The sequence below is a fragment of the Terrapene carolina genome, unplaced genomic scaffold (assembly GCF_002925995.2).
Source record: "Terrapene carolina triunguis isolate 2854851 unplaced genomic scaffold, T_m_triunguis-2.0 Scaffold93, whole genome shotgun sequence".
In the NCBI taxonomy this organism is placed as follows: Eukaryota; Metazoa; Chordata; order Testudines; family Emydidae; genus Terrapene; species Terrapene triunguis.
The window spans coordinates 1,782,830-1,804,718 of NW_020664444.1; the positions used below are offsets into that span (position 1 = coordinate 1,782,830).

At 44.7% G+C, this 21,889-nt stretch overlaps 2 protein-coding genes across 3 annotated transcripts in view; one reads left to right on the forward strand and one right to left on the reverse strand.

Moving 5' to 3' along the window:
• DCTN5 (dynactin subunit 5) overlaps positions 1-4,622 on the reverse strand; it is a 16,054-nt gene extending 11,432 nt beyond the window's left edge. Inside the window, exons 1-3 of the mRNA XM_026650753.1 lie at positions 4,549-4,622; positions 2,493-2,561; positions 859-977 (exon numbers count right to left, since the gene is read on the reverse strand). Of these exons, the coding sequence (XP_026506538.1) occupies positions 859-977; positions 2,493-2,561; positions 4,549-4,596 (236 nt within the window). The 5' untranslated portion in view covers positions 4,597-4,622. The remainder of the gene's footprint in view (positions 1-858; positions 978-2,492; positions 2,562-4,548) is intronic.
• A 461-nt stretch (positions 4,623-5,083) lies between these two features.
• PALB2 (partner and localizer of BRCA2) lies at positions 5,084-21,434 on the forward strand. 2 transcript variants are annotated; one of them, XM_024217842.3, is made up of 13 exons: positions 5,084-5,241; positions 9,644-9,703; positions 9,884-9,983; positions 10,808-12,682; positions 13,668-14,440; positions 15,140-15,223; positions 16,517-16,678; positions 17,235-17,320; positions 17,669-17,830; positions 18,037-18,153; positions 18,603-18,690; positions 19,778-19,926; positions 20,832-21,434. In XM_024217842.3, exons 1-13 carry the CDS (start codon positions 5,182-5,184, stop codon positions 21,121-21,123), a joined length of 4,008 nt encoding a protein of 1,335 aa, XP_024073610.1. In that variant the 5' UTR covers positions 5,084-5,181; the 3' UTR covers positions 21,124-21,434. The 2 variants fall into 2 exon arrangements, with proteins under 2 accessions (XP_024073610.1, XP_024073611.1); XM_024217843.3 differs by having other exon boundaries at positions 18,040-18,153.
• Positions 21,435-21,889: the final 455 nt, after the last annotated feature.

Consider the following 21,889-nt stretch of genomic DNA (forward strand, 5'->3'; position numbering starts at 1 on the left):
GGTCCACCTCTCAGTGCAGGATTGGGCCACACATGACAAGTAACATACGAACATACACGTCTTCTTCTGTTACAAATAAGCAACCACTTGGTATCCTCAACTGCTCTACAACCTAGCCATCATTAACTGGCTGATTTCCTATAGGCATCTTACAGATATTTCTTACAGACTGCATCCAGGGCAGAGGCTGGTCTTGAAAGAAGGAAGTATAGTAGCCTGATGGATTAGTTTGGGGATGTTTTTCCATGCATGTTAAATAACCACAGACACCAAGGGACAAATAAACAGACCCTACAAATAATAATATTCCAGCCTAGTTATCTCCAGTACCAGAGATCTGAGAGATATATTGTACAATGCAAGACTCTCCCTTTATAGACATTATTAAAATATGGTAGTAATATAGTTAGAGCTGGCTGAGGTGCATTGGAAGGGTCTGTGCTAGTCCCAGGCTGCATTCAGGACTTAGAAAAGGAGTAAGTATTTCCCATTGCGCAAGTATTTTTAAAAGGTGAACTGAAGAGTTTAAACAGAATTGTTTAAGAATCCTAACCACTAGCAAAATATATTTAGACTTAAAGATTGCAAATATGTACATTTAAAATAAATAGGTCAGCCTCTCCTTCACCTACGTCTCTGAGTTCAGTCCAGTGACTTCCATGCTGCAATCTGATAGGATACTGACCCACAAAGCAGAGCAGGGAATAGGAGAAAATGCTGATTTAGGAGGATTTATGCAAAACTGTAGCAACAGAAACAGTCCCCCGAGTTCAACTCTTAGCAAATCCAAAGCTTCTAAGTTCACCTTTCAGTTTAACAAGCCTCACAGCATAGCACAGAAGAAATAGAAACTCCTACCCCTTGCTGAATTTCTTGAAAGGCGGCCTGATGACACTGCGGCTTTTCACAACGCAGTGGCGTCCAACTCTTACGTTTGCCAAATCACCACGAATAATACAATCATTCATAACTATCGTCTAGGTAACAAGAGAAAGAGAGCCAAACGAGTTCAAGTTCTGCCAATGTTTTCAGTAAGCTTTATTATACTATGTAGGGCCACACGGATCACTAGTGTAACTTCAATGAAATTATATTTACAGCGGGGCTCAGTTGGGCCCAAGGATCACCAACTTTTGTCACTAGCACATATTAGTATATGAATTGTGGCCCTACAGAGCAAACCACATGAATGAGAACAGAAAATGCAGATTCACTGCTAAAGTCCCTTTCATGAGAGCATCCCAAGCCAAATTAGTGAAGCCTCAAGACACCATACAAAGGGGTCAGTTCTTATCTCCACTCCACCAGTAGTCAGGTTGAGGCACAGAAAGGTTAAGCAGCTTGCCCAAAGGCTACACAGCAGGTGCAGAGATTTTGGATCCCAATACTGCAATTAATCCAACAGCTAGAAGTTGAAGCTAGATAAATTCAGACTGTAAATAAGGTGTAAATTTTTAACGGTGAGAACCATTGGAACAATTTACCCAGGGTCGTGGTGGATTCTCCATCACCCACATTTTTCAAATCATGATTGAATATTATTCTAAAATCTCTGCTCTAGGGATTATTTTGGGGAAGTTCTCTGGCCTGTGCCATGCAGGAGGTCAGACTAGATGATCACAGTGGTCCCTTCTGGTCTTGGAATCTATGAATCCTGTTCTAAGCATTAGTTAACACTTCCTCCCAGCTGACAGAAAAAATATTAGCGAGGATGACAATGGTGATCAAGAAAATAAGTGTGTGAGATGAATCAGGAGAACTGCACTAGAAGAACACAGTACTAGGAACTAAATCTGGGAGTGAAAAATAATGTGAAAGACAAAGGGTTAGAAATATAAAGCTCATTTGCAAGGAAGCTACATGTGCCATGTGCTGACTAATATATGCTGGCTAACAAATATATTTCATATTAATAATATCTATTATCCACACATCTATAGATACATTTGTTGTATGTCTTAGTACTAGTTAGGGAAGTACCTTCACGGACCAGTACCTTGAATGCTAGTATCCAAAGCAAAGATAAGGAAGGAACAGGACAACAAACTAGGGAACTGGGACAAAAAAGAACTAGATAAGTTCATGGAGTATAGGTCCATCAACAGCTATTATCCAGGATGGGCAGGGATGGAAAACCAGGAGATGGATCTGATGGGTTAGACTTTAGTGACATGTAAAGATATATACAACTTGTAAAATCATCATATAAATAATACCAGCTACAATGTATCATTTGGGGAACACACCACCTGCATAAGATGAGTGTAACATCACTGCATGGCATGGCTTCTCAGAGACTGTATTGTATAGAACCTTATTCCTGTACCATATTAATCCGACTGACATTGGGTATTTGGCCTTCAGTATATTTCATAACAAACCGAAGTGTGGTCAAGCAGTTGATTATACAATTTATCACATGAGAGTTTGACTGTAAATCACAGAAATGCTCAATTTTACAAGAAGTACACCCGTGAATTGGTATTACCCACCTTTCCATTCAGAACTATGTTCTGGCTTCCGCAGAGCACAGACTGTCTGCTGACTTTGTTGCCAGATGCCTGAGGGAAACCAAGAGACAGAGAGACTATCAGTGACAGAAATACATCCTTGTGATACAAGAGTCTTCTTACATCTGTGGATTGTGTGGGGTCCTTTATTATAATGAACCTTCATTATAGAATTTTATAACACAGAGTTTGCAAACAGAATGCTTTAACGCTGCCTCCAGGACTCCTGGATGTTCGTCCTTAGGCAAGATCCAACGTCGTATCAGCTGAATAGTCCACTGTCCTCCATTGAATCTCTTCTGGCAGTAAATCTTCCACTGGGACTCTGCTCGAAGACTAATATTGTAATGTAACGAATACAAGGAAGAAGTGACAGATGTGCTAGGCCATCACCCTCGTCATTCTCCTCTCTCCTAAGGCCCCCTGATTTGGAGGCCTGCAAGTAGGAAAAACAACAACTCGACTAAGACGAAAAAGAGACTTTTAAAATCTCAGATAACTCCTTCCTTTGGACCTCCCAGTGCAGCCTGCTCTTCTGGAGTGGGAGCTCTCACAGGCAAGGGTTGCCTGGATGCCTTGTACACCAAAACCTGTGTGCACCTAGTTCAGATGCAGAGACCAGGACCCACATCCTCCTGTCCGCTCTGCAATCATCCCTTACCTATCTGTCAAGACCAGCCCTTGGACTGGATGCTCCTTAAGACAGGGCCATGTCTCCTGTGGGAGTTGTGGGAAATGAAGCAAACTACGCATTCATGGAATACGAGGGACAGTTCTCTCATGGCTCAGTAACTGGTTAAACAATAGGAAAAAGGGGTAGGAATAAATGATCAGTTTTCACAATGGAAATAGGCAAATAGCAGGATCCCCCAAGGAACTATACTGAGACCTGTGCTGTCAACATATTCATAAGTGATGAGGAAAGGGGGGGTGAACAGTGAGGTGGCAAAATTTGGAAATGATATTAAGTTACTCAAGATAGGTAAATCCAAAGTTGACTGCAAAGAGTTACAAAGGAATCTTAAAAAAAAAAAAAAAAAAAAGAGTGACTTGGCAACCAAATGGCAGATGAAATTCATGTTGATAAGTGCCAAGTAATGCACATTGGAAAAAAGAATGGGTTCTAAATTAGCTGTTACCACTCAAGAAAGAGATCTTGGGAGTCATCATGGATAGTTCTCTGTAAACATTCGTTCAACGTGCAGCGGCAGTCAAAAAAGTGAACAGAATGTTAGGAACCATTAGGAAAGGGACAACTAATAAAACAGAAAATATCATAATGCCCCTATATTAATCCATGGTATGCTCACACCTTGAGTACTGCATGCAGTCCTGGTCGCCCCATCTCAGAGAGAGAAAGAAAGAGTGTGCGTCTATAAAAATCGGAAAAGGTACAGAAAAGGACAACAGAAAGTACGAGGGGATACAGGTTCCATACAAGGAGAGATTAAAATGAGTAGGACTGTTCAGCTTCAAGAGAGAGAACTAAGGGAAGATATGCGAGAGCTGTTGAGAAAGTGACTTGGCGAGTGTTATTTACCCTTTCCCATAATACAAGAACTTCTTCACACAAGGCACAGTCAGCCTGTGGACTTGTTACCAGGGGATGTTGTGGAGGCCAAGAGTATAAGTAGGTTAAAAGAGGCACTAGGTAAGTTCACAGAGAATAGGTCCATCCGTGGCTATTAGCCAAGATGGTCAGGGACGCCACCCCGTGCCCTGGGTGTCCCCAAACCTCTGGCTGCCGGAAGCTGGGGCTGTAGGACAAGGGCCGGGTCACTCGATAATTGGCCTGGTCATTATCTGCCGCTGTCAGAGCCGGGCTACGGGGACCACAGGCCTGACCCCCCCCGGGCGCTGTCACCAGACGGTGCAGCCCCCAGCACCTGCTGCCACGGCCGCGCCGCTGCGGCACGATGACACCCGCCCCCGGCTGGGGCGCAGGGGCCGAGCCAGCTCCTCACCCACCGCCCCCCGCCCGGCTCCAGGCCCGGCAGGGTCCCGGCTCCCCCCGCCCGGGCGGCGCTAGGCCCCGCACCGTCTCGATGTACTCGGACTTGTTATACAGCATCTCGCTCAGCTCCATCGCGCCGCCGCTTCCGGCCTCCCCGCCGCCGCTTCCGCTTCCGCCTCCTCCCAGCCAATCCCCGCTCGGCCTCCGTCCCGCCGCTTCCGGCCTCCCCACAAACACAGCCACTCTTCGCCCGGCTTGCCGCGGCGTCACATCCGCCCACAACGGACTGGCCAATCGCCTCTGGGAATCTGCGCCGCGAGCTCAGCCGCCTGCTGTCGTCACTCCCCCCTGGCGCGCGCTCCGCCCCCAGCCTGCCGTAGCGCGGCCGGGGGTGGGTGGCTGAGGCGCTCCGGGAGCTGCTGTGGCGGGGCCGGGGAGCGAGCGGAGCCAGGCCCGGCCCGGGGCGGGTCCGGCCTCTGAGGCCCGTTTGCTCCCTCGGGACGTGCCTGGGCTCTGCGGGGGCCGGGCCCGGGCAGGGAAGCGGGCGGGCGGAGGGGGCCCGCTGGCCGCGGTTGCTACTCGGAGCCCTTCGCTCCCGCCAGCGTAGCGAGCCCCGGCTCCTGCCCAGAACAGCGCGCCCGGCCCGGGGCGCTTGGTCCCGTCCCCCCCCCCCCCGGCCCGCCCTTGCCTGCAGCCGGGTCCTGCGAGGGGCCGGAGATGCTCGCCATGGACGACCCCCCCGCGGGAAAGGCGCTCTCCTGGCAGGAGAAGGAAAAGGTGCAGGCGCTGCTCTGGCTGCTCTGGTTTCTGTGGCGGGGCCCATGACGCTCTGTCCAGGCTCTCTGAGCCGGTTGTGTGCCCGTAGGGGAGGATGCTGCCCCCCCACCCCCAGGAGAACCAGATACATTCATGGAGGATAGGTCCATCAATGGCTACCAGCCAGGCTGGGCAGGGATGGGGTCCCTAGTCTCTGTGTGCCAGAAGCTGGGAATGGGCGACAGGATGGATCACTTGATGATTCCCTGTTCTGTTCATTCCCTCTTGGACACCTGGCATTGGCCACTGTCAGCAGACAGGATACTGGGCTACATGGATCGTTGGTCTGACCCAGTCTGGCCGTTCTTATAACCTTATGGTATATGGACCAATCCCACTTGCCTCACTCTCCTGGGCAGACCCATTGACTTAAAGGGGAGCATGGTTTGGCCCTAAATCACAGACAGCATGGTATAAATATGGATGGTGCCCAGACTGATGGCCCTGACTCTTAAAACTGTACTTCCTGTAAATAGATATTCGATTCTCAAGCAAATATAAAAATTCCTCTAAGCTGAAATTGTTGTTAATAATGATCCGTAATTAAGAGAGTCTTGCTAATTTTTCAGAAAACACATGTACAGGAAAGGCTGATGATTCCAGGATATTTTTACGCTGAAAGAGGAATAAAATATCCAATTATTAGAAAGCAGGAAACTTCATTTAAGGGCCTACAAAAATCTTTTGCCCAAAGAACATCTAAAAAGACCTCATTTGGTGCTCAAAAAAGTGCACATACAATTATCCAGGAAATACTGTATCATTCTAAAACTGGTATTTGACATGGTTGAAACTGGGGGAAATTGCCCCACACTGTTCCTCAAAGGTACATGTGCCAGTAACTGTAAGAATACTGAATACTGTACCATATTTACAGATGTTTACTGCCTAAGTGCTCAATTAACAGATGAGGGTAAGGAGGTAAAGGATCATTCAGCTTTAGAGAAATGTATGAATAAAACTAATACACTGTAAAAAAAAAAAAAAAAAATTCCTGTGTTCCTAGTACTAACTATACATATATAGTACTAACTATAACTATACATGTTACTTGTAAGAGAGACATTTTGATGAGCTCTTTAGTAAATCTTAAGTATGCTTTATGTATATTTGCCTGTGGAGTCAAGGAACTGGAGTGCATGGCTTCAGATTTGTACATATATGGCAGATAGATATGTATGATTCCATGTCCTCTTACTTCCCTGTAAGCTACTTGACTTTGGTTCCAGACCTTGAGGTCCATAGCCCCAGATATGTTAGGCAGGTGTCTGTGATAAGTCTCATAATATGACAACACATGTTTGGCTCCCACTGTATTGTTGGAGTCCAATTAGCCCGTCAACACAAATAAGCTAATTTAGTACTTCTCAGTTTTTAGAGTCAATGTAGATTGTGTTATTGGAGGAGAGGATTGCCTCTTGGTTTTACTGTGGGCTGTATTAAGGTTATTTAGTTGACCTAATTTGTGCACTATTGTATATTTTAATGATTGATCAAGTGTAACTGTAACTCTGACTCCCCAGACTTTCTCCCACTTGTGTTATTGTGAGAAAACTACACTATTAAGCCCCTTCCCCCCCCAAGTAATTCATAATCACTATTTCCTACCTTAACTGCTGGTTACAATTTTTTTTTTCTGTATGATTTCCTTAATTTTAAAATGTATCAAAATGCCAGAGATGCTTTCATAGAGAGACAAGGTGAGGAAAGTAATATCTTTTATTGTACCAACTTCTGTTGGTCAGAGCTCACCCACCTTGAGAGATTACCTCACCCACCTTGTGTAGTAAGAGGAGGCCCTGAGATATAAACCTTGGTATCAGAGGCCCAGTATGAGGCCTAAGGCCTGAACTAAAGTAATGGTCAAGACTTTGCTAACATAAAGCAAAGTTAAGCTGTGAGCCAAAGGCAGGCCCTGCTCACAGAAGCTGGCAAGGAAAGGGCTGATGCTGCAAAAAGAGACATACCTAAAAGGTACTGGACACCAGATATCAGAACATTCGCATACTTGTACATTCCACACACAACAAGGAACAGGCTGATCCATCCCAATGACAGGGCCAAAAGGGGAATATGATGGATAGTGGTGTTTTGTTTTTCCAGTCCGGTGTTGTCAGATGCTACTGGTAGGGTGCTCTGCTTTCTCCAATGCTGATATCACTCGGCTGCGTGCGTGTGTTCCCTCTGTGTGCTGTCCCAGCTCTGCGCAGATAGCTGACACAGCAAACACGACGAGAACCCCCAATAACCACAGGTCTAGTAAGATGCAAAATCACGTCGACTAGGTTTATTGCGACCTTGGACACAATTGCAGTTCCCCGTAGATTACTTAGGCTACCGGGCATACTACTAATAGGTGCCTCTTGGCAATGGACCCGGCTCAGTTAGTGGCGGGACTTTCCATTCCCCCCTCGGCCGGACAAAGATATCCACTCAGGGATGCATTCTTATACACAGATACAAACAAGTTACACATCACTCCTGACGTATTGAGGTGCAACCCCTCTACGCAGCAAGGTACAACCCCTCTATGTAGTAAGGTGCCACCTCTCACCTTGTACATGTTGGTTCGAACAAAACAACCCTATCCATCATATTCCCCTTTTGGCCCTGTCATTGGGATGGGTCAGCCTGTTCCTTGTTGTGTGTGGAATGTATGCGAATGTTCTGATATCTGGTTTCCAGTACCTTTTAGGTATGTCTCTTTTTGCAGCATCAGCCATTTCCTTGCCAGCTTCTGTGGGCAGGGCCTGCCTCTGGCTCACAGCTTAACTTTGCTTTACGTTAGCAAAGTCTTGACCATTACTTTAGTTCAGGCCTTAAGCCTCATACCGGGCTTCTGATACCAAGGTTTATATCTCAGGGCCTCCTCTTACTACACCTTGTGTCTCGTATACTGGGACCAACAAGGCTACAACACTGCATGTAACCATGAGATGCTTTGACACCCATTACAGATTTCTAAAGGGTATGTGGATTATTCTGGACATCTGTGAACTACTAATGTGGTAGTTTTCAATGAATGAATGAAGCAAAGCACAGCAGAATTATGATAGAATCATAGGACTGGAAGGGACCTTGAGAGGTCATCTAGTCCAGCCCCTGGCACTCATGGCAGGACTAAGTATTATCTATACCATCTCTGACAGGTGTTTGTCTAACCTGCTCTTAAAAATCTCCAGTGATGGAGATTCCACAACCTCCCTGGGCAATTTATTCCAGTGCTTAATCACCCTGATAGAAAGTTGTTCCTAATGTCCAACCTAAACCGCCCTTTGGCAATTTAAGCCCATTATGGCTTAACATGGGAAAATATGTGAAATTTGCTTGCAGCCTGGGCTAAGGACATCCTAAGATGCACATGATGTGGCAGTTCTAACATGAACCTTAGGGTGTTTGGAACTACATGTGACAGTTTCAGAGGCTGCCATTCTGGCTGGTTCAGAGTTTGAAAACTCTGGAGCCCAAGCCTTTGTATTGTGTGGGCATTGGGACTAAGCAGGTCCTCCCCTTTAATAATGAAGAAACCTTCTGTCCTTCTCAAAGAGACCAGCTCAACAAATCAAATTTGGCACTTCTAGCTCAAGCTGGTTTTGAGCTGTGAAGGGGCAAAACAGTATTAGGAAATATTTCAGAAAGTTGGCCCACCTCATTTTTGGATCTCCGTTATCTTGTGAATACCTGAGTCAGTCCTCCTCAAGCTTCCCAGGAAACTTCTACCCTTCCATTGGATCTTGCAGGGCAATTTTCAGATGGATTTGTTAATTCTGGTAAAGTTGAGCAATTGGATGTGTAAAAATCAGCCTTATAATGGAACAATTCAGATCTCAATTGTGAGTTACTACAGTTTCTCTACAGTACACAATGGCTTATTGCTGAAATACCTCCCAGAAGCAGTTGCTTGTAAAGGGGTATTTTAATAGAGAAGGATGCCCTTTGGCACTCAGAATGGGAGAGAGTTCCAAGTAGAAGGTGTGGGATGGAGAAAGACCTGAAGGCAAGAAGAGGCAAAGGTCTCAGATGAGATGGGGTGTTGAGGAAGAAGGTGTACAGGCAGAAATGGCATTGTACAGGGCCTTGTAGGTGAGGATAAAAAGATAGGGCTTGGAATGGGAGGCTAGTAGAGGGATTTGAAGATGGTCTGACGTGATCAGAGTAGTGAATAAGAAGATTGGGACAGAGGCCTGAGAACTAAACACTGGTCTTGGGCAATGAAGCCTTAATATTTCTCAGGATGCTTGAGTGTCTGGGTGTATGAATTTTCTAGGTTTAAAATGTCACTGCACAATTCTAGGCCTTGGTTCAGTTTTTACTTACTGTTGGCATCGTGTAATGTCTGTGATGTGTCATCTTTGTTTTCTAGCTGAAAGAAAAGTTAGCCTTCCTGAAAAGAGAATACAGCAAAACATTCAACAGGTTACAGGTAGGTAAGCACCATTGTTTAATCCTGAATTATTAGGTTTGCCTGACTCTTGTGTTTCTGAATGATAAATTTGGTGAAAGGTGCTGAGATTTTGGGAGATGACGTTTATTCTTAAAAAAAAAAAAAAAAAAAACAGTGCAGACAATGAAATGCTGAGTCATTGATTTGTTGTTTTAACAGCGTGCACAAAGAGCTGAGAGGGTTAAAAATTATGTTAAGAAAACGGTTGCAGAACAAAATCGATTGCTTAGGCAAGAGGAAACGGAGAATAAAACCACAGGTAACAGTTCAAAATATAAACTGTTGAGACGTGATTCTTTCTTTCTTTAACCTTTTGGCCTTATGAATAGAGCTGTGTGATCCCACACTGCAGTTCAGTATAGTATAGAAGTAGTATAATATAGTCTAGTATGTGTTGCATGTCAAGACTTAGGTGCCAACTCTGATTTACCGCCTACTTCTCCCTATGCACCTCAGTCCTGACCTATGGCACAATGTGATACCACAGTCCTAGGGTGCTTCCCAGCTCTGCTGACACTCATGAAAATTCTGACTTGAATTGTCCCTTTATTCAATTGTTGCCTTACCCCTAGGCACACAATATGTGGCCCTGACAGTACCCCTAAATCATGACCCACACTATCATCCTGAATTACAGTCCTACCCCCATTTGCCAGTGCTTCTTGAGCCTGGTGTTACCACCTCTGTTCTAGTGTTGGGCAGAGTCTTACATTTGTGCTGGTAAGTTTGTGCTTGCCTGATAGTGATAAGGATGAAACTATCCATCTCAGTTCCTTTTCAGGCACAAGAAAGGTCTTCAGAGATGAAAGACCAGTAGATTAACACATTGTACCACCTAGTTTCTAGAAGCATCATTTCTTATTAAGCATGTATTCATTTGGTGTATGCTTAGTAAACTGAGCATCATATGGTGTGTCTGCTTTATTTTCTTGGCTGAAATATAAAATGTCGGTGGAATTATTTTTGCAGAACCCTTAGTTTGCCATTTTTGCTAAAATTGTCTCTGGTTCTACTTTGTTGCCTCCTGTCTTAGTGGGATTTTTCTGGGGGAATGCTCTTCACAAATCACATTTGTCTCCACAGAACTGATGGATAAACAGTCTCCCAATGGTGGCAATAAACCTGGAACTTGTAGGTTACAGACCAATACCTGTTCTGACTCAGGCACTGAGAAAAAAATGTCTGTCACGTTTAAACTTGAGCCTGAATTCTTCAACAATGAAGTTAACTTGCAGGAAAATTCATTGGCAGAAAGCACAAATAGTGACCCAGAAAATATCCTCTCTGACCTCATGAGATCTGTTATTGAGGAGAAGCAAAACCAACTGCCAAGGAGTAGAATGACTTTGGTCTCAGAGGGGAGAGAATCAGCTTGTGAAGTGCCACCAATCAGTGCTGGGGAAGCGTTGGAAAATCAAATGGCCAGTACAGAGGAGCCTGGGTCACCAGTATTCAAGGGGAGGAACACCATCTCAAACACCAAGAAAAAAATTCAAAAGCCCCCCAGGCCGGTCATTGTGAGGGAAGAAAAAGGTTTAACGCCTCAAGAGCCACAGGTAGGAGATTTGCAGGAAATGCCTGAAGAGAATGTATTTCTGAGTGTCCCCAAACCACTTTCATACGTGTCGATGGGTGGCAATAACGTTCAGCAGCCTGTGTCTCCATGTGCTGAGGACATCTGTGATAGCTATGAGCCACTGCCCCAGTGTTTAGTGAGTGATATCCCTGTTTCACTTGAAAACATTGAGAATACAGGAAAAGAACTTGCCTGTATAGAAAACCAAATGGATCGGGAAGAGTTGTGTAGGGCCTTGGATTTAACTGCAGATAATCAATCATCCCCGGCAGGCAGAAGCAACCCTAGCACTAGTGAAAGCAGACCCCATAAAGAAAGAAACCACAATGAGACCAATAGCTCAAGTCCTCTGAACACTGACTCTCTTCTGGATAATGTTGAAGAACCTTTGAGGAACCAAGAGGCTCAGACTGAAGCAGGGTCTCCTGTCCTAGAGAAGACTCCTCCTGCAGCAGAAAGCGCACTGAGCTCTTGCACAATGATTGAAGGACTTCTCTTTCCTGTAGAATATTATGTTAGGACAACTCGGCGTATGTCTAATTGCCAGAGGAAAGTAGACCTGGAGGCTGTCATTCTCAGCCAGTTGGGCAGGAGCAGGAAAGGGCTGCGAAGTAAACAAAAGCAGATAAATTCAGATCAGCTCTACCAAGAAATCGCCAGAAGTGATGTGCAGGCAAGAGGCACTCCGTTCCCTTTTCTAGGTGCAGAGAGTGACCCAGTGAGTTCAAGTAGTTCTCAGAAATCTCTCCCTCCATCAGATGAGAGCAGCACCTCCAGTGGTTCTCTTTCTCAGAAGACTGTTATTAGTACGAAACAAGCTAAGGGAAAATCCTGGAGGAGAGGATGGGGTTCTACCTGCAGACCTGCACTGAATGGGTCACAAGCACGTCCTGAGACTTCAGATCTCACAGTGCTAAAGGAAAACAGTCATCTCTTGTCAAATGATTCTCAACGTGAAAAGGAAAACTGTGAGGGTGACCCTGAGAGGTCCCCTATATGCAAAACAAGGGTGCTTGTCCCTGCAGCTGGTGAGGCTCCAGAAGCGGAAATGATAGACATTATATGGCCAACTGAGGCTGATCTTCCTGATGGAAGCCAAACATTCAGCAAATGCCATCAGCCTCCATTAGAACATATTCAAAATCCACTCCAAGGAAATAGTTTCTTAAATCCATGGGATGAAGCTTTCCCCAGCCCCACACGAGATCTGGAAGCCAATGTAAACGTGAGTCAGGCTGATAAACAGCCAGTGGGACACATTAGGAATCAGTGTGTGCAGAAAGTCTGCAGGGCTGAGCAGCTGCCAACAGTTAAAGAATCTCTACCTCAGCACGATCTCCCAACTTCCTCTGTGAAACGTAAAGTGAGGCAAGGATCTAAAGGTACCTGACTGAATTGTTGCTTGGAAAAATCAGAGAGTTCCCTAAAGCTAGAACTTAAGTATTGGGGAGAGGGAAAGACCATACAGGGCTAGTACCCTTGCTCCTGTATGTCCTTAGCTTAGCCTTGGTTCTTTTTTTCCTTAAACTTACCTTCCTGCTTTTTTTGCTACCTAGATGTCCTGTCGTCTTGCTGGCTGAAGTACCTTTTTCTAAAGTACCTTTTTGTGGTTGATCCTCCTGCAGATATGGCCTCTCTTGTTTTCCATATTTTAGAGTCAGAAAAATTGAGGAGAGCGTTTCCGGCAAATAAACACCTCAAAAGCTCATTTTCTGGGCCTTCTATGATCCTTAAGCTTCTCCTCCCATGCTTGGCCTTGGTTGCTCACTGTTGTGAAACAGATAAGAAGAAATGGCTGGGGAACTGTGTGGAAAATACTTGGGCCAGGAGCAAGGTGTGCACGAGTCACATGCTTACAGTACTCAGTGCATGCGTGCGAGGATGGGATTTGCACAGACGTGCCCCTCTCTTAGTTTTTTAGGACAGCAGTCACCATAGTATCCAGGCATCAGCAGGGCTTAAAGTGCTTACAAAGTGCTTGGCACTGTCCAAGGCACAGATAAAGATAGCCCTTGCCCTAGGAGCTTACCATCAAAAGTCTGGAAACAAAAATCATTGGGGGGAGGGAGCATTCCCAGAAACGTGGTTCTGGGAAAATCTTACTTCTATTGTGAAATAGACAGAGGCTTTGTTTTAATACATTAAATGAGAGAAGAGAATTGCATGTTTTCTGGGTATTTGTGCAACCATGTGACCGTCTCTCTTCTAAGTTCTCAGTTCTGTATTATCATGTTTCAGAGTAGCAGCCGTGTTAGTCTGTATCCACAAAAATAACAGGAGTACTTGTGGCATCTTAGAGACTAACAAATTTATTAGAGCATGCTCGGGGGTCGCATAACTAGTATTATCATGCTTTCCTATTTCTAGGTAAAAGAGGGCGCAGTCAACAGATGGACTTGGAAGGTCCAACTCCTCTAGGCCATCTTGGTCGGGATCCTATGGCCTTCGATCCTCCCTTTCGCTTCCAGAATGAGATGCTCAGTGTCAAGTGGCTGCCCTCGAAGCTGGACATCAAAGACTTTCAGTTACCTGATGAGGAGTTTGGTCTCCTTAAATTTGAGAAACTACAATCCTGCACAGTGAAACAGCTGGAGCCCTTTGTTCCTTCAGGGTCTGAACACTGGCTCCAGAGTGCTGGAGACACTGTGACTTTAGGGGACACGAGACTTAAACAAGTGAATACAGAAGGGAAGAGTCTAGAAAATAGCTTTATTTCTCCTTCAGAGACTATGTCACCTAAACAGCCTCACTTAGAAGGGCAGTTGCACAAGAAGGGGCTTTCTCCAAGGGAATTGCTGCTAACTCCGGCAAGTACTGTCTCAGCTGGTGCAATCAACCAGCTTGAATCACAGATTCACACACCTGCTTTCCCTGTCCTGGGTGCAACCCCAGCTATCCTGTCACTGGTACACAATGAGACCTTACCTGACACACTTTCTGTACTTCCTTTGCAAGTGAAAACGAATCTCTTCAAAGAACCAGCCAGTCATGTCGTGGATGGGAGGGAGTGTAATAACTCCACAGGTGCATTGCACTCAGATAGCTGCAGACCAGGATCTGACTGTAGGTCTGATGAAGCTGTCACCCTCCAAGAGTATCAGCAACCAGGGAACGGTTCCAAGGAGTGCTGCAGTGCAGAGGTAAAAGCAGAGACTCCCTGGCAGGGAGCACCAGGGCAGTGGTTCTATCTGTGAGCCATCTTTCCCAAAATCTGTTCAGGTTCAGGGACAGGGCCTTCCTGCATGCTAGCTCTGTGTGCAGCCAGAGGCAGTGGTTTCCCTTAGCTGCCTGTTTGTAAATGTTTGAGTTTGTCCAGGCCATCCCAGCCTTGCAGCAGAGCAAATCCTTCAAAATCCCCCTTGCTTAAACTTGAACTGTGGGCTTTGCTACTAGTTATGGGAGGTAAATTCTAACCATGCCAGTGAGCAGAATGTCTCTTGGGCCCCTGGTCAAAGCCGACCTGCCTTAGGAAAGGCTCTCGGCCGGAACTCTGTAAGGACAGCAATAGAGAACAAAACAGTCAATGTAATAGATGGGAGTGGGGAAAGGAAGAAGTAACTACACCCAGAGTGGGGGTCAACAAAACACGGTTACTCTTTATACCCACCTCCAACAACCAGGAGGTTGGAGGTTTGAGGTGGGTATAAAGAAAATTCAGAGAATAAAGAATAAAGAGAATTTTGTTTTCCAAAATGTACTAGTATAAAAGTGATGTTCTTAAAGCTGCTGTCCAGCAATCTGACGTCGAGTGAGCGCACTCTTTTGCACATGCACTGGTACATGCGGAGCATAATTTGTTGAAATTGTATTTAATCAGTCCATGCTTTTTGTTTGTCCAGAACAAACTGACAGCAGAGCAGTTGGCCGTGGCACTGAGTGACAACCTGAGAGACAGGCGCTTGCAACTGGCCTCAAAGCTAAAGGTTGGGGAATAATATTTTGAGTTACATCCACAAATGGAGTTTTTAAATACAAAGTATTTCTTTATTTACTGAGACTTTTAAAATGTGTTTATCTGAAGTCTAAATAAAAGCACAATTAAACGAATATAAATGATGCAAAACAAAATAGACTCTGCCCATAATCACTCAATCCCCTCTTGGTCTTTCACAAAAAGCAACTAGAGAGCTTGAGTCAAACTCCAGTGCATCTGTGTATAACTGAAGAGCAAACGCACAGAAAAATCCCAAACACGGAAGTGTCTGAACAACTGCAAATGTAGCAACAGACAGAACACAGACACTGCTGTTCAGCCTCAGGGAAAATGGTTGCCGGATTCTTGCTTCTCTACTGCTTCCCCAAGCGTTGCAGACTGTGTGGCGGCAGTGCTTCATTGTTCTCCTGTCTCCTCCCTCCACCTCTGAAGGTTATTTGGGGTTGCTCCTTACGGGGTCAATGATGTTAGGTCTAGAGCATGCTGACATTCACGCCTGCTTGGAGCTGAATTTGGCGTTTGATGCATTTGTGTGCCACAAGTGAGGTTGTTTGCACAGCTGAGCTATCAGATCTCCCTCTCACATGGTCTCTCCTCACTGTCCCCTTGCCTTTTATGTCTTGTAGGGGGTAGAGAACAGTTGGGGGGCAGGGCAGTGACAGCTGTGGAGAAGTCCACTGAACTCTAAAGCTGCAGTGGAACTTGCAGAAGTTGGGTCATCTCTAGGCCTTGGAACCAAACCCTGCACAGCCAACCAAAAATAATACAGTTTGGATCCAAATGTTTCATTACAAGGATGAAGAAAAATGCTGCCGCCTGTTTAAAATTAAACCTTGTCTACAGTGATCCTACGTGAGCTGTGTTATCTGCAGCCTCCCCCCTCCTGCCTGTGACAATGAGGCAAATAGCAGTACTGAGTCCAAGCAGGTGCTGTGCAAGCTTCATCATACAGCTTGGCTACTGTACCTCAGCCCTGATGCCCCTTGTGTTTCAGGTCTTGGATCCACCTGTGCAGGCTCTCTGTTGTGTACAAATGGCAGGTGGTTTTGTGCTGTGGATGGATGGATAGATATCCATTACTTCTAGACGAAACCACCAAACTCATTTTCCTTATGGCCTAACTGGCATTGGGAGCCAGGACTCCGAAGTCAAAATCTAAGGCACTAACCCCCAACTCCAAATCTCTATCACACTGGCACTCTGGAAGTGATGTTAACCTGAATCTCCAGGCTGAATATCCGTAGTTGTTGGAATAACTTCAACACTGTTTTGTTTTGAGCAGAACCCCTCAAGTTCTTGTGCTGTGGACGTGAGCACTGTCTGGTGGGAATCAGCTGGCTGCACAGAGCTGTGTATCGTAACTGCTTGTGAGACTTCCATTTCCCTGTGGAAACCTCTGGCTTCCAACCAGTGGAGCAAGGTGTACACCTGGCACCTTACAGAGGTAGAGTACACAGAAGTTTCTTCTTCACTTTGAGGCAGTTTTCTAGCAGTATTGGGCCACTTCTGAAGAGACACGCACCCTGTAGACTCACAAGGGGGAATGTACATTTTCTTACACATAGTGGGCCAGATCCTTAGCTGGCACATGTTGGTGTAGCTCCACTGAAGTCAGCTAAGCAACTGGATTTGCACCAGCTAAGAATTTGGTACAAATATTTTGAACAATTCAATTTCATATTAAATTTTAGTTCTTTACGATTGTATAGATCTCCACATACTGGATATTGATTGTACAGCAGCATGACTTCTTGGTGTCCTCTTTATGTCCTTAAACTCCTCAACTTCTTTTGATGTCTCCTCTTATCTCCCCAAAGATCATTGCCTCTTTGTTTAGGTTAAGGACAGATTTGATGGCTGCATCTGTTTCTTTTGAAGACTGAGAAAATAAGTCATGGTCCTGCAAACAATGCAGTCTTTTCTTGATAATGGGGAGAAAGTCAAACTGAGAAGGAGCTTATGGGTGTCCCTAACTAAATCCCTGTCCTTTGCCTTCACAGATTCCAGTAATACAAATTGTTCCCTTGCCAGATGTCTGTAATCTTGTGTGTGTTGCCTTGGGAGATCTGGAGATTGGAGAAATAAGGTGAATGTTTCTGGGTGTGTGCTTTTTATTGCATACTGAACATTTCCAACCTGATTTCTCCAGCTTGACTGCAGATAATTTTGTGTTACTTGACTTCTTCTCTTGCCCAGAGGCTGAAGTAGTCTCTTGCTGATATGTCAGTTTTAAGTGATCTTGCAAATAAAGCATTTTTGAAAATATCTGAGTAAAGGCAAAAAATCAACTATCTCTTACTCCTTATTTCCTCACATTGGTGCAGGTGTGACCACTTCGAAACACAGTAGTTTCTGTGTGCTACAGAAGGCCAGATTTGGGTTCCATTTCCTTCGCCTTCATTATGATGTAGCTTTCTGTTCTGATTTGGTTTAGGCTCTTGCTTTGTTCTTCTGAAGACGGCTCCTTAAAGCAGTCCCTAGTGAAAACCGGGAACATAAAAGCTGTTCTTGGTCTGACAAACAGGAGGCTGGTCAGTAGTAGTGGGACACTTCAAGACCAGCAAATCGAGATAATCTCAGTTTCGGAGGCAGGAAGGTAAGCAGTCTGATATTTGTGGTGTTTTCAGTATGGGGATGGGAGAGCCCTCAGGAGATGTCACAAAGGCTGGGCAGTGGTATCTTTGGTGCCAAGGGGATCGTATGCTGTCCTTGCTGGAATATTGCTGCGTGTGAACCATTCTCTCGTGTATTGAATTCTGAGGGTTTTTTCCCATCTACTGTTTATGTTCATGTTCTCCCCAGAAGCAATGAGAGGCAGACTTTGATGCCCCCAGAAGAAACCATTCTGGCTTTTGCTGAGGTAGAAGGGATTAGAGACGCTTTGGTTGGCACAACTGCAGTGAACAGCCTTGTTGTTTGGTAAGTGCTTCCTCTGAGATTACACTATATCACTAGGGCTTTTGGGGAGGGACTGTTGCTTGTGGGATGATACAGTGGGAGGAGAGGATGTATAGTGATTTTGGCTGTATTAGCTAGTTACAGATCCTATGTGGTGGAGTTTGCTGCTGGTTTGTCCTTAAGTTGTTAATTATTTTAAATCCATTGTCAAGGGGCCCTAGAGCCTGGAACAGAACTTTTTCTCTGATTTATTTTTATAAATCTAGATAAATATATAGCTAACGGGCTGTGCTGCCATCCCAGCGCTGCTCACGGCACTTGTATGTTGCATCCCTTTCCCTCACCCGTTGTCTACCACCTTTTTGGAGTGGTCATTTGTTTGGACAGTGCCTTGCTCACTGGTGCTACTGCAGTCTAAATAATAAATACAAATAAGAGGATTATAAATTATCTGTTTCCATTTTCTGCAGGAACTTGAAAACTGGCCAGATTCTGAAAAAGATGCACGTTGGTTATTCCTATCCTGCTTCAATCTGCCATCGCGCCTATTCTGACTCTGTATGTATGTGAGACGGTGTCATTCTATTTGTGCCATGAGTGCCTCTGACTGGGGTTCAAAGGCGCAGTTGTCTAAAAGAGGCTCCTGGATTTAAGGACCTGTTGTGTTCAGGTCCACTAAGAAAATTAAAGGAAAATGTTGTTAGTTTTTGAGGAACAGGTTGAATCACTTTTCTGAATTTCTTGTCCTTTTCACAGATATATTGGTAAGCAAAAGAGTAACACACCACAGTAGGTTCAAAAACAGCTGCCAAACCATTTTGTGTGTGTGTGTTAGAACTATCATTGATTGGTGTGATTGCACAGTTAATCTTTCCCAATCTACTAATGGCTAGCTCCGGCCACGGTGATGGCACAGCCTCATCCTTGTAACGCTACAATTATTTAATAATTACACACACCCCAAACACTCAGAACTTGATCTAAACACACAAATTTGTGTACGAAGTCTTGGTTCTAATTCTGATGGATCTTCCCATTCATTAGCACCTCTGCCATGATTCCTGGGTGCTTTGCCCACTTGCATTCTTAGGATTCTTGACTGGGGTTCATCTCGGTGAACATTTAATCCTGTGGGTGTGTAAATTTAGTGCTTATGAATGTGTGGATTAATAGCACTGGCTTGAGCCAGACCAGTGGGGGATTCTTCAAGATCTGACTCTCAGCCTGGCCTTGCCTTGCCTTAAGTAGAAGCTCCCAGTCATGTCTAATTGTGCAGTAGTTTTGTTATGTGAATAAATGACTAGATTGAGACCAACAAACATATTTTCTGTGTGAGTTAATCCTGATTTGATGTTAGCTATTCTGAGCTGAAAAAGAAGTGCATAAATTCATTGTGTCACTGACCTGTCATGCCACTGCACCAAATAAATCCTAATCAACCAGCCTTCCAGCAGCTCCTGCATGTGTTTGTATTTAATTTGATAAATACCAGGAGTGGTAAGTTCTTACTGCTTACAGCATCAGCTGACATGGGGTTCTGATTACAGGAGAGAATTTACCAATGATTGATTGGGGAAAAAAACAGCTTGTTATTGTTTTTCTCTTAACATTCACTCTAGTGACGTATTTTTCCTTTGTAAATCAGGGCCTCCTGTTTGTTGTTTTAAGTCACCCACATGCCAAAGAGAATGAGTCCTGTGGAAACCCTGCATTCCGGATGAGAGTGTTCAATCCCAAAACAGCCAGAAGCACTGGGGTAATGTTCTTCTCCCTCCCCCCTGGACACAGCGGAAGGCAAGTACCCCAGGAAGAATGCACATGTATTTCTTAGACTATTTTTTTAAGCAGAGACCTGGAATCGTTAAATGATAAAAGGAGTCCGTGGGAGAGCCAAAAAGCTGGCAAGCTGTGAGGGGCCATTTGCTAGCTGATGATAGTGAGGTTGTGATAAGTCACTTCAACCTTTGTATATACAGATCACAGTGAGGGTGTTGTCCATTTCCTGTCTGCTTCCTGCACATGTCTGTGAGCTAACCTCTGAGCTCCCTGTGTCCTGGCACACCAGGGAGCTCTGTGTAAGAAAGCCCCGTGTTCAAGCCAAGGAATTGCTCCCTTGCAGACTTCACACTCTATTTACTTTCACAAAATGTTTGTGGGAGGAGAGATTCTGTAACTGAAGCTGTAATTTCTGAATCCAAAGGCAAAACCTCTGGGAAAATTTAGGCAAATTAACACTGTAAATGCTTAAAACGGTTTGAGAGTCTTATCTCTAGATGTAAGTACATTTACTTAGTATTAGATTGCCATATGGAGCTAGGTGACCTGCTGTCTTTCCAAGATCTTAAATCTGGAGAGTAAGACATTGTCTCCAATCCTCCAAACAGTTATATGCATAAGAAAAGTTACACAGTTGTGTGTTTGCAGATTGAGGCTTTAGAACGTGGTAACGCTTAACAATTGTCTCCTACCTCTCCTGGTCAAATGCAATGAAAACAACTTATAACTTCAGTATATTTTAGTTTCCTATAATTGGCTTACGCTCTAATAGGTTTCTTTCTCCTTAAGAGGCTCCTCCATGTGGAGGACTTTTATTTCTTTTACACTCAACAAATCTGAAATAAAACCTTTAAAATCTTGTGTAATGACATTTTATATGAAGAAACTCTGCAGAGTACTAACTGTTCGGTGCATGGTTTTAGGTACCTGGAAGGCGAAGCGAAGGGTGTCTCTGCAGCAGCTGTGCTAACATCTGGAGCAATTGCAGTGTGGGACTTATTTTCAGGCCAATGTACTGCTCTACTTCCACCAAACGCGGATGGGAATTGGTCTTTGGTCAGGTGGTCAGTCACAGATTCCTGTCTCCTGGCTGGACAGAAAGACGGAAGCGTGTATGTGTACCATTATTCACAAGCCAAGGCAGTAGGGAAGTCAATGGGTAATGCGATGGATTCTAAAACGAACAGGAGAATTTGCACTGATAATCTAAAGTAAATTGAGCTGGATAGGATTTTGTGTTGAAGAAAGATTCCTCAGTGTCATCCGTTCACTTTCCCACAAGTAAACTGCGTTTTTTCCCCACTTTAAGTCAGGTTCACAAGGTCTGTGAGATGATGCTGGTCAACCTGGCTGACTTTGAATGTGTCTTGTCTTGCTCACTAGATCTGTGAAGCCAATGGCACTGTTTAACAGTGATTGGCTAGATCTACCCATTTGGATTCAGGGTTTGTACATTTCATTGTGAAAAGCATTTTCAGTGGATTATCTAGATGTAAGATGCTATTAAACTTTATTTTTGTAAACTCTGCCGTGCTTCTAGCTGAAGTGATTTTTGTGTCACTAATTTCCTTAGTAAAAAATTTTATTTCAGCAATTGTGGACAGTGATATATTCTGTGATCTCAACATAGCTAGCGCTAGGTCATTCTGCATTGATGAGAACAGCAGAAGAGAACCTCTGCCATCCAGCCATAGTCCAATCCTGCCCAGTCAAGCCACTGTGAAAAAACACCTCCATCCTGCTGCCTTCAGGTGTAGGAATAGTCTTTTGCTTCTCGTGCATTGGGTTCAGCTGCAGCTCAGATTTTGGTGATGGCTTTCTCGCTATCTCTAGCAACTGTTTGGTGGCTGTAAGACATTGGTTGGTGCCTAAGTGCAGTCTCCATTGGGCAGGTGTCCACATCACAACTAATCAGCCCTCTTGTGATAATTTAGACACACACACACACACACACACACACACACACACACACACACACACA

Coding starts and splice junctions, on each gene's coding strand:
- PALB2 (XM_024217842.3), top strand. CDS start 5,182: ATGCTCGCCATGGACGACCCCCCCGCGGGAAAGGCGCTCTCCTGGCAG. Junction 14,441..15,139: donor AGGAGTGCTGCAGTGCAGAG/GTAAAAGCAGAG, acceptor TTGTTTGTCCAG/AACAAACTGACAGCAGAGCA. Junction 17,831..18,036: donor TCAGTTTCGGAGGCAGGAAG/GTAAGCAGTCTG, acceptor TGTTCTCCCCAG/AAGCAATGAGAGGCAGACTT.